General features: G+C 50.3%; 1 protein-coding gene across 1 annotated transcript in view; it reads left to right on the top strand.

Annotated features, from left to right (window-relative positions):
- The window catches only part of RESF1 (retroelement silencing factor 1), a 243477-nt gene continuing 231305 nt past the window's right edge, over positions 1-12172 (top strand). The window contains exons 1-2 of the mRNA XM_029600025.1: positions 1-454; positions 619-712. Coding sequence (XP_029455885.1) covers positions 421-454; positions 619-712 — 128 coding nt within the window. The 5' untranslated portion in view covers positions 1-420. The remainder of the gene's footprint in view (positions 455-618; positions 713-12172) is intronic.

The raw sequence follows: 12172 nt of genomic DNA on the forward strand, positions 1-12172 counted from the left end.
ACCAATGTTTTCCATGGGGCAGCAGCAAAAAGAACTGGTTTTATATGTGATCCATTTACTCCACTCATTGTACAAGAGATAGCTTTCTACTTGGTGTATAGTTTTTGTACCTAAATCAGGTCCTTCTAAATTCATGATGGTGGGCACATGTGCCCACAGAAAAGAGGCAGATTCACCCCTTGGAGACAGAACCCCAGATCTGTAGAGTAGGCCAAAGCACTATTAAGATAGGTGGATATGTATGCTGTATCTAGCATGATACTATGTTGCTTACCTATCTGTATGGCCTTATGACCTAGTGATGTCCACTTACCTTTCCAATCCCAGCTCAGGTAATCGGACAGTTCCCAGCCCTACGACTTGAATATGAGAGATGGGCTTGCAGGGCTCCACATCTAGAGGCAAGAAGCCACCCTTGTAATGAGTATCAGGATCAGTAACTGCGTGTTGGGAGGTAAGCTATGTTTGGAAGAGAAACATTTTAGATATTTTCACTCTAGTATCTGAAGTGCTGAAAGAAAGCTTGGGAATCTGTACTGATTGTGCATATGGAAACTCCTGAGATACATACATACCTGTAATGTGCAACTAAAACTGTTACCATTTTCCCTGTTGCAGTGGGCCACCTGGAACAACAGCCAGGGCCAACTGGCTGCAACAGCCTTGGTACTGCATATGCCAGCTCCCTGATACTTCTTCATCTGAGGCAAAGGTGGGTCAGGAAGGCACAACCATGGGGGAACAGATAGATGAACGAGATGGTGAGCCAGAGGAGGAGCCAGAGGAAGAGCTGTTAAGGTTTTGAGGTGTTGGAGTGGATTCTTGGGTACTGTGGTGATGGCCACTCCCACGGGGAGGAGCCCCGTGAGGAACCGCAGTACTGCGCTAGACTCAATACATGGAAACTGTTATTGTTTGTAAGGTTTTGGGTCGACCCTTGGACACTCGCTTCTCTACAGCTATTGAGGAATCGCTGTTCCAGTGTCCTGAGGGACTACAAGCCCAGCCGGGCTTCATCTCTACTCACTACTGCCACCTCTGGTGGCTTCTCAACTCTGTTTAATAAAAGATAATTCTGTGTTGTGTGTCCTAAAGCTGAGCCTGACCTGTGGCCCCTCATGGGACTTCCCCTCGTGGGCGTGGTCATCTGCCACAGTGCCCAAGGGTCCACCCAAAACCTTACAAACAATGACAAAAGTTAAGTTACTCACTGAAGTAAGAAGAAGAACATGCCATACTGAGTCAGACCAAGGGTCCATCAAGTCCAGCGTCCTGTTTCCAACAGTGGCCAATCCAGGCCATAAGAACCTGGCAAGTACCCAAAAACTAAGTCTATTCCATGTTACAGTTGCTAGTAATAGCAGTGGCTATTTTCTCAGTCAACTTAATTAATAGCAGGTAATGGACTTCTCCTCCAAGAACTTATCCAATCCTTTTTTAAACACAGCTATACTAACTGCACTAACCACATCCTCTGGCAACAAATTCCAGAGTTTAATTGTGCTTTGAGTGAAAAAGAACTTTCTTCAATTAGTTTTAACTTCATGGAGTGCCCCCTAGTCTTTCTATTATCCGAAAGAGTAGGTAGCTGTATTGATGATAATACTGGCAGGCAGAAGTAGTAGCTGTAGGCACCAATGTAGGGAAAGCAGGCCCTCGAGGAGCGAGTACCCAATACCCCAGATAGGTACCTGAAAGAAAGCACAAGGGCCCCCGAGGAGTGGGTACCCAGGTTAGACTTGACCCCAAAGGGTAGAGAGCTTCCAGAAGGAGAAGGGTCCAGAGCCAGTCCAAGTCGATACCAGAAAATCACCACCACCGGTCCGAGGGTCAGGAGCCAAAGAATCAGTCCAATGAGAAGAGCAGGAGCAGAGCAAAGAGCGGATCCGGAACACCAAAACAGGAACCAAAGCACAGAGCCTCACTACCAAGGCAAGGTCTGGGTGTCAGACCTTGCCTTAAGTACAGGAACCATGAGGTGGAGTCCCAGGGGGAGCCATGACAATATCTGGTCACGGCTCCTTTAAATATCTTCTGCAGTTGCACGCGCGGCTCCTAAGAGGCTGAGTGGGAGGAGCCAGACCGTCGAGACCAGGCAGCAGCTGCAAAGACGCCGAAACAGGGAGCTGCCTGTCTCCGCTGGAGCCTCTGAAGCTCCTGGTGAGAAATTAACGCTGTGGCCCCCGAACCGACCCTGGTCGCGGCTCACCGCGGCCGGCGGCCATGACACCCAGCCGCGGGGTGCTGCAACCGGTGTTCCTAACAGTACCCCCTCCTTTAGGCCTCCCCCGAGAAGGCTTGGGTTTCCCAGGATGTGCAATATGAAAGTTCGTGAGAAGAGACTTATCCAGTATATTCTTAGCAGGCTCCCAAGAATTCTCCTCAGGACCGAATCATTCCCACGATAGAAGATACTTTCATGTTTTGCCTCTTTTCCGGACGTCTAGTACCTCTTGTACCTGGTATATAATCTCTAGGGATGTGAATCGTTTTTGAACGATTAAAATTATCGTCAGATAATTTTAAAATCGTCCAAAATCGTTAGAGTGCAGATACAATACAAATGCCCCCGATTTATCGTCAGGGGCATTTGTATTGTATCGTTAAATAGGGCGCGAGAAAACTGGCACACCAAAAAAACCCTAAAACCCACCCCGAACCTTTAAAAGAAATCCCCCACCCTCCCGAACCCCCCCAAAATGTTTTAAATTACCTGGGGTCCAGTGGGGGGGTCCCAACGCGAACTCCCTCTTTCTCTAGCCACGACTGCATTGAGAAATGGCACCGGTGGCCCTTTGCCCTTAACATGTGACAGGGCAAAGGTAGCGCCGGAGCCATTTTGTTTCCTGGCTCCCGACATCACGCCTGCTGGAGATCGCCCCCGGACCCCCGCTGGACCCCCAGGGACTTTTGGCCGGCGCCATTTTGAAGATTGGCAATACGGCCCACATGCAGGAGATTGCTCCCGGACCCCCTCTGGTTTGTTTTTTTATCTCAGACACACACACACACACACTAAACAATATACCCCACTATTTCATCTCTCCCCAAACTTTTTAAGTACTAAGACTTCCAAAAGCAACACTTACCGATCTTCTTCAGCCACCAGCAAGATGATCTTCTCTCAATGCTGCCACTGGATTGAGGGTTACTGAGCTCTTCCATTGCAATATATCTTGTGCTTCAAGGCAAGTTAGTACTACACTATCCTTTTGCTGATTTAAACTTTAGTTAGTGAGCCTGGGTGACTCACTGCAACGCTTTCTGTTTAACAAATGTTGGCACCTACTCAAATCAATCACACTACTCTTGTTGCGGTCCGGTCCAGGAAGCTCATGTCCCGGTCCTTACCTCAAGGGTTCCTGCTGGCTGAGAACGAAGCAGAGTCGGGATCTGGGCATCCCCGCGGGGGAGACACCATTGCTGGCCTGCCTCTAGGCGCGCGCGCACACACGCCCCACGCTTATCTAGACAGTTTCCCGCCTGAGGGTGGCTCCGCCCCCAGTCTGACGTCAGATGCCGTGGCCTACTTAGGGCCACCGCGGACACCCGATCAGTGCCTTGCAACAGGGTTCCTTTGGTCCCCCGTTGCCTCGAGCTCTGGAGTCTGCCAGCATCCTGGCTACTCTGTTCCTGCCTGCCTGCCTGCCGGTTCCTGCCTGCCTACAGTCTGTGCCGGTTCCTGCTTGCCTACAGTCCGTGCCGGTTCTTGCCTGCCTACAGTCCGTGCCGGGTTCCTGCCAGCCTGCCCAAGCCGGGTTTCTGCTAGCCAGCCCAAGCTGGGTTCCTGCCAGCCAGCCCAAGCCGGGTTCCTACCTGCCTACAGCCCAAGCCGGGTTCTTGCCTGCCTACAGCCCAAGCCGGGTTCCTGCCTGCCTCAGCCAAGCCTGATACTCGCCTAAGTCCCAGTGGTCGGGTCCCTACGGGCTCCTCCCGGGGGGGCTTCGACTTCCAGGGTGAATCTCCTAAGTCCCAGCAGCTGGACTCCCAAGGGCCCCTCCCGGGGGAGTACCAGCTTCCAGGGTGAAACTGCTTTTACCTGCCCAGTGAAGTCCTTCCCAAGTCTCCTGTAGGCCGGCCCAAGGGTCCACTAGCCCCGTATTCACAACAGATTGCAAGGCCATAGATTCGGCAGAATCCTCAGGAGTCCGTAATCTTTCAGGATTGGCCCAACAGATGCATCATCAAATGTATGAACAACAGCAAGATATTGACCTCCTGATAGACTCCATAGGACAGCTAGCGGGCCGCCTTAACAGCGGTGCCGAGCAGCTCCCGGTACTTACGGACTCAGTACCCAACGGATGGTTTTCCCAACAACTGCAATCGCAACAGCAATACCTAGACGCCCTTGCTGGTTTGGTTGAGCAGCTTACTGCCAGATTGGAGGCCATGAGTACCCAATCCTTGCCTGCGGTAACCTCTGTACCTCAAGTATCAGACTCGTCTGCGACGCATCTTCCCGTTTGAAGGCCTCCAAATGTTCATCCAGGAATTTAACTATAGGGATGATGTCAGCCAAGGTGGCACTTCTGGAACTCAGCTCCTCCGTGACATCCTTGAAGGGCTGCAGGATTTTTACCAGCTGACTCATGACTAACCAATCATGATGCCCTAGGGGATTCTGCACACCTATGTCTATTGTACCAGAAAGTTCATGAAGGGGTGTCTGCAGCTCCAGTAACCTCTCCAGCATCATAAAGGTGGAATTCCACCGGGTGGTAATGTCTTGAATGAGACGCTTGTGAGGCATATCCAAATCAGTCTGCTTTTGTCGGAGAACCTGCCCCCCCTTGACACTTCTGTGGAAGTGTGCTGCTATGTTCCTGCACTTCTGTATTAACCTATGCAGGTATTCATTCTCCTCGTCATTGGACTCCAAGCCCAGAGCTGACTTCACTACCAGGTGCAGAGTGTGTGCAAAACATCGGATGTTCTTAAACCGCCCATCGCTTATTGCCTTAACCATGTTTGCACCATTGTCTGTGACAAAGAACCCTGCCTGTGTTTTCCTGTCTTGCTGGTGTAGTTGCCAGCCCTCCAGCATCTTTCTGATGCATGCTAGAATATTGGCTGCAGTATGGGCCTGGTCCGTCAGGTGGGTGTGCAGTAAAGCCCACCTCCACCCTGATACTTCTTCAGTAATAGAGCTGCTGGCTGCCCCTGCCTCTGCCATGTCCCACCAGTGTGCTGTCAGAGAGAGGTAAGAGTGTGCAGCATTCATGGCGGTCCAGATATCGCAGGTGAAATGCACTCTTCCGTCTGCCTTAGCTAGCAGTGCTTGCAAGCGACTGCGACACTGCTTGTACAGGCTGGGGATGACCTTTCTACTAAATGTGGTTCTGCACGGGATTTTGTAATTTGGTTCTGCACGGGATTTTGTAATTTGGAAGTATGACCTTCAAAAAACGCTTGAAACCCACATTCTGCACTAGCTGCAAGGGCTGGTCATCAAGGGCAATCATTTCCCCAATGCTCCTGGTTACAACTTTTGAGGCTGCCTGCCTCCTACCCCGGGATAGCATTACCGCACTCCACCCCATTTCCTCCATGGTGGTTTGTCGCTTCTGCCACATGTCAGGGGGTTGCTGGCCTGCCGCCTGACTGCTAGAAGGGTATGAGGGCATGGGCAGACTCTGTTGCTTTCCTACCACTGCACACTGGTTGGAAGGGGTTCCCCGACTGGAACTGCCACCATCCCCAGATGGCAGTAATCTTGTTGGGTGTTGCCTCTTCATATGATGGTTCATGCCAAAATTAGATAGATGTCCCATTTGCTTGCCTCTGCTAATATCCCTGGCACAGTAATTACATCGAGCATAACGCGGGTCTTCCGTCACTTTAAAGTGTTTCCAGATCGGAGATGTCTTTCATGATCCTCCCCTCTCTAACACCTTGGGGGTGGATGCTGGCACTGCAGTTGAGGTAGTGGGTGCACCCTGAGAAGCAATGCCAGAGGGGGCACCAGTCACCCTCTGTCCCCGTACTGACTGCTCTTCCTCCTCCTCGATATCACTGTCATCTCTCCCCTGCTGCACATTTCTGGAGGCTAAGACAGGACTAACTGATTCTACCGAAGATTCGTCAGCTATTACTTCTTCCGTTTCTGATGAGAATCCCACCCAAGAAGATTCTTAATCTGAATCAGAAGCTAACAGTGACTGCGCTACCTTGGTGAACGCTGTTAGTCGAGACTTCTGTCCTCCTGCTGCTTTTGTGTGTCTATATTTTGTCTGGCATGACTCTGCCTCCCCGTCCCTCTCCTCAAAAATTACAGGGCCAGAAGCAAGTGGTGGCAATGGCGATGTATCATGGTCAGATTTTGTTTTTTTTGGCATGGAACTGCCATCCCCTACAAAGAGTTTAGGTTGCGACAGTTTCCTTTTTAGCTGTACTGGTGGTGTTGCACTAGTGTCTTTTGGGGTGCCTCCTCTGCCAGTCCCAATAAGTCGATTGCATCTCTCTTTCCCTGACATTATGGATTTTATATCACTGAGTGGTAACACTGCCCACTGTCCCACAATAATAATGTTCAGTCTGTTAAAAATGCCCACCGCCCACTGTCTCGCTGCCTGGCTGTGCACTAATGTGTGTGGCGTGCACACAGAACCTGCTTGCTTGTAAGCACAAAAGAGGCTGACTACTCCCCCGGGCACTTGACTGCACAGACCCAATCAAAAACAATGTTCAGTCTGTTTAAAATGCCCACTGCCCACTGTCACGCTGCCTGGCTGTGCACTAATGTGTGTGGCGTGCACACAGAACCTGCTTGCTTGTAAGCACAAAAGAGGCAGACTACTCCCCGGGCACTTGACTGCACAGACTCAGCCTATTAAACTTCCCAGTGAAGCCCAGTGCACTGAGAGACTAAGTAATTGGAATTTTAAAAAGCAGGAATTTTTGTCACTCCAGAAAAATGGATGACATTGAAAATAATATCTCTCTCCAAGCCAGCCCAACACCCTAAATGGTACATGGTGGTCAGTGCTAGCTGACCTAGCACAGTCAGCTTCTCTTCTCAGTCAGAGATGAGTCTGACCAAAATAAACTGCTTGAAAGAAACAGGAATAGTAGTGACTGTAGCTGACCCCCTGGCACTACAGCAAGACAAGGAATATTTTTCTTTCCTTTGCTAGCCTATCTCTTCTCTATAAGTTCTGCCTGCCTGCTCCCTCTTCCACCCATCAGCCGAACTCCCCACAGCATCGCTGGAAATAACTGTGTGCCTCCTCGTGCTGCTGTTTATATACTGCTGGCTGGTCAGTAAAATCCACAGAGAGCACTGAATGACAGCGCGATTGGCTGCATTCAGTGCTGCTCAGAAAATGTCAGCGCGGATACGCTGCGTTCCGGTATCCATGCCGACCTGTCGACCCTTTCCTGTGAGTCACTGCGACTCACAGGAAAGGGTCAGACAGGTCGGCATGGTTACCGCAGGGGCGCCGCCATTTTGTGGTAATCCTGGGTAGCTCGCAGCTAATGGCGGCGAAGAAAAGCACGCGCCTCCTGTGCACCGAATAAAACAGAAATCTGTTTAATACGTGGGGAGTCGCGATGCGTTTCGCCTGCCCACGTATTTAACAGATAGGAAAAAATAAGTTGCGGATTACAAATTCGTGGAAAACGGATGCACATCCCTGACTGCTACCCCCGGATGGTTTAAATACAGCTATAGAATGGGAATCCTTTTTGTAAATTAGGATTTATTTTTTTTTACCAAAAATGCCATCTTTTTAAATTCCTTCTGGCTTATGCTCTGGCATGCTTCTACAGCACTGCCATTGGTATTTAAATGCCAGCACACTATCATGGGATCTAGCCTCGTTCCGGTTTTCAGTTTCTCATTCTCAGAGAAAGGAACGCTGAGGTAAGCTCTGTCCAAGTAGCCTTTTAAGTAGAGTTTTGTATTCTGAAGTTTTAAATAGTGTACATAAGTTAGTTTGGGTTCTGATGTGACCGCCTAACCAACAATGATGTGGCATCTATTTACAGATATGATGAATACGCTGATGAAATCTAATGAGTATATAGCTACTGTAATCCTGTAACGCCGTGATAACAACCACCCGGGAAAGCACACTGGTATTGGTAATGTGAGCTTGTGAGGGTATTCAGCCTATATATGCAGGATAACTGATTTTGGTAAATATGAAGTAGCCTAAAAGTGGTACATTTTGATTAAAGCAGAATATGTGATTGATTAACCATTGAGAGCCCTCAGCGCATGGGTACTTCTTGCCCCTGAAGAAGTCTCCTCTGGCGAAATAAGGCCTTTGTCAGGGCATGAAGAATCGTTTCTGATGCTGAATGTTCATACAAGCTCAGGCACGAGGAATTGCTTTCAACTGCTGAATTTAAATCTATGGACACCTTTGAGGGTGTCCATATATTTTGGACTCATCAGAATGATCTGGTAGATTATTAGGTCAAAAATCCTTTATGTAAATACATGTATTTTTGCACATGCAGTGCTTGCGTATTATTTATGCTGAACTGGTTATTTTACTTCTCAGATTTTGTGTTTGTATGAAATGATTAAATACATAACAAACAAAATTTGATAATGTAATTAGTATAGTTTATGCATTAAGATGTTCCCTCAATTAAGTAGTTCACGTTACAAGTAAATATTCATAGGGCTACGCGCATAAAAACTGGGGTTTTTGCGTGTGGCCAGGCCTTGCACATGCAGCGCGCATTTTACAACAGGCCTGGCCTGTTGTGAGTATTTTTCGTGGACTCTTGGGCCGGCCTGATGTAGAGAATGGGTGGAGTAGATAGGAGTCTCCACGAGTGAGATACAGGTCGGGAGGCAGATACTGGACAGGGCAGAGTGCAGGATCTTCACCCTGGAAGCCCGTACTCCCCCAGGAGGCGCCTGTAGGAGCCGGGCCGCTGGGACTTAGGAGATGGCTTCACCCTGGAAGCCCAAGACTCCCCCGGGAGGAGCCTGTAGGAGCCCGGGCCGCTGGGGCTTAGGCGAACGGTGGAGTCGGAGAGACGATCAGGGGTCGAGGCAGGCAGCAGACAAGAGGGGTCAAGAGCGGGCAGAGGTCAGGACCAGAGGAGCAGCACCTGGAGAAGCAGGGAAGCCCTGGACTGGAGCAAACAGGAATCCTAGGACCAGGACCGGAACCGAAGCGGGAACTGGGGTCGGGAATCCAAAATCAGAGCTGGAACTGAAGCAGGGACCGGGCTCTGGAAACCAGGAATCAGGACTGGAACTTGAAGCAGGAAACTGGAACGAAGACCAGTGAAGCAGCAAGCGAAAATCCAGGCACACAGCAACTAGGCACTCAGAGGAAACCTTATTGCAAGGCATCTAACAGGAGCAGACGCCAGCCTTAAATATCTGCCGGTGTCTGATGTCATGGAAAGGGGCGGGGTGCCGAGAGGCGGGAAAGGCCCTTTAAATACAGCCTCTTCACGCGTGCGCCTAAGGAGGGAGGAGCCGACTTCAATGATCCGGCGGCGTCTCCCTCGTGGAGATGCCGCCGCCGAACAGGCCATGCTGACCCGCCCAGGCCGCGCGACTGTTGCCGGTAACCATGCCCGGGACCCGGCAGATCATCGTGGGGCTCCCAACTGTGGAACCCTGGGAAAGGAGGTAAGACCCCGGTCGTGAGTGCCGTGACCGGAGCCGCAACAGTACCCCCCCCCCCCCTTATGCCCCCTCTTAGAAGGCCCAGGTTTACCAGGATGCTGACGGTGAAATTGCTGCAGAAGAGTTTTATCCAGGATGTTACGGGCTGGTTCCCATGTGTTATCCTCCGGGCCGCACCCCTCCCAGGCAAGTAGATACTCCCAACGTCGGAGATGGAACCGGACATCCAGGATCTCCCGAACTTCATAGGTAGGTTCATCAGGTACTGCTGGGTCCGTGGAATCAGGAACTTGACAGTGGTTCCTGGAAAGGATGAGAGGTTTTAACAGGGAGACATGGAATACATTATGTATACGCATTGAGGATGGTAGGCGTAATCGGTAAGAAACTGAGCCCACACGTTCAGCTATGCGGAAGGGGCAGCAATATCTTGGGGCCAACCTTCGGGACGGAATCCGGAGCTGAATGTTTTTTGTGCTGAGCCAGACTCAATCTCCGAGAAGGAAGGTTGTCGATGTCGATCCGCCCATCTTTTCATAGCCCTGGATGCTTTGGCGAGTTTTCCTTGGATGGATGTCCATAGGGTTTGTAACTGCTGGGCGGATAGCTGAACCGCCGGTAGCACACTAGGAAGAGGCAGGGGTAGCGGTGGTCATAATTGTTTCCCAAAAATGATTAGGAAAGGCAAACTTCCTGTGGCAGAGTGGGTATGGTTGTTATATGAAAACTCAGCCCATGGTAACAACTTCACCCAATTATCTTGTCTCTCATTTGCGAAGGAGCGAAGAAAGGTTTTCAAGGAACGGTTGGTATGCTCTGTCTGCCCATTGCTTTGAGGGTGGAACATGGTGGACAGATTGAGTCGTACATCAAACTTTTTGCATAATGCCCTCCAGTAACGTGCAGTGAACTGGGCCCCTCGATCAGAAACGATGTCTTGTGGCAGACCGTGGATTCTGAAGATATGTTGTGTGAACAAGTGAGCTAGCTCAGGTGCCGATGGCAACTTGGGCAATGGAACGAAGTGGGCCATTTTGGAGAACCGGTCTACAGTTACCCAGATGACCGTGTTCCCCTCAGAGGCTGGGAGATCCACCACGAAATCCATGGCAATGTGGGTCCAGGGTTCCACTGGAATGGGCAACGGCTGAAGTAGACCCCAGGGCCTCCCTTTCCACGGCTTCTGTATAGCGCAGGTGGGCCAGGAATCAACGAAGGCACGGATATCTTGCCTCAAGGTCGGCCACCAGTAGAAGCGGTTTACCAAGTCAAGGGTTCTTTCGCGACAGCGTGACCTCCAGTAAGGGAGTTGTGGGCCCAGGCCAGGACTCCTCTCCGAGAGCGCTGGGGAACCACCGTCTTCCCCTGAGAACTCACAGTGGTACTGGATAGGTTGATCTTTGCGGGATCTAGAATATACTGTGGTTGATCCTCGTTCTCCTCCAACTCCGCTGTGCGAGACAAGGCGTCGGCTCGTACGTTTTTGGAAGCAGGCCGGTAGCCTGAAATTAAAGCGGTTGAAAAACAGGGACCAACGAGCCTGCCTAGGATTCAAGCGTTGTGCATGGCATAGGAACTCCAAATTTTTATGGTCGGTATACACCGTAATCGGGTGAATGGCTCCCTCCAACCACTGCCTCCATTCTTCAAAGGCGAGCTTGATGGCCAATAACTCCTTATCACAGATACAGTAGTTATTCTCGGCAGCAGAGAATTTCCTGGAGAAATATGAGCATGGTAGGAGTTGACCGGAGTCCGTGCTCTGACTAAGCACAGACCCCACCGCGACATTAGATGTGTCCACCTCCACCACAAACGGACAGAGAGGGTCAGGATGACGAAGACAGGTATCCTATAGAAAAGCCTCTTTGAGGGTCTCAAATGCTTGACAAGCAGAAGCTGGCCAGTTCACAGTGTCAGCTCCCCTCCGGGTGAGGGCTGTAAGCGGAGCCACTATGCTTGAGTAGTGAGGGATGAAATGTCTATAAAAGTTTGTGAAGCCGAGGAAGCATTGCAAAGCCTTTAGGCCCCTTGGCTGAGGCCAGTCTCTGATAGCGGCCACCTTCTCGGGGTCCATTTGGAATCCAGTAGCGGATACAACATATCCAAGGAAAGGAAGGGAGTCTCTTTCAAAACAGCATTTTCCCAACTTTGCGTACAAACCATTGTTCCTGAAGATTTGTAAAACCTGACGAACATGTTGACGATGCGAAGACAGGTCACGGGAGTAAATCAATACGTCGTCCAGATATACTATGACAGAGGTGTTCAGTAAATCACGGAGTATCTCGTTCATAAGGTGTTGGAACACTGACGGGGCATTGCACAGTCCAAAGGGCAAGGCAAGATACTCATAGTGCCCATCCCTGGTGTTAAAGGCAGTCTTCCACTCGTCCCCTGGACGAATTCGAACAAGATTATATGCACCCTACAAATCTAGTTTTGAAAAAATTCTGGCCCCCTGTAACCTATCCAGAAGCTCGGGAATCAATGGGAGTGGGTAGTGGTCCCGCCTCGTGATGGCATTGAGGCCACGATAGTCAATGCAGGGTCTTAGCGATCCATCTT

This window comes from Rhinatrema bivittatum, chromosome 4 (assembly GCF_901001135.1).
Source record: "Rhinatrema bivittatum chromosome 4, aRhiBiv1.1, whole genome shotgun sequence".
Taxonomy (NCBI): domain Eukaryota; kingdom Metazoa; phylum Chordata; class Amphibia; order Gymnophiona; family Rhinatrematidae; genus Rhinatrema; species Rhinatrema bivittatum.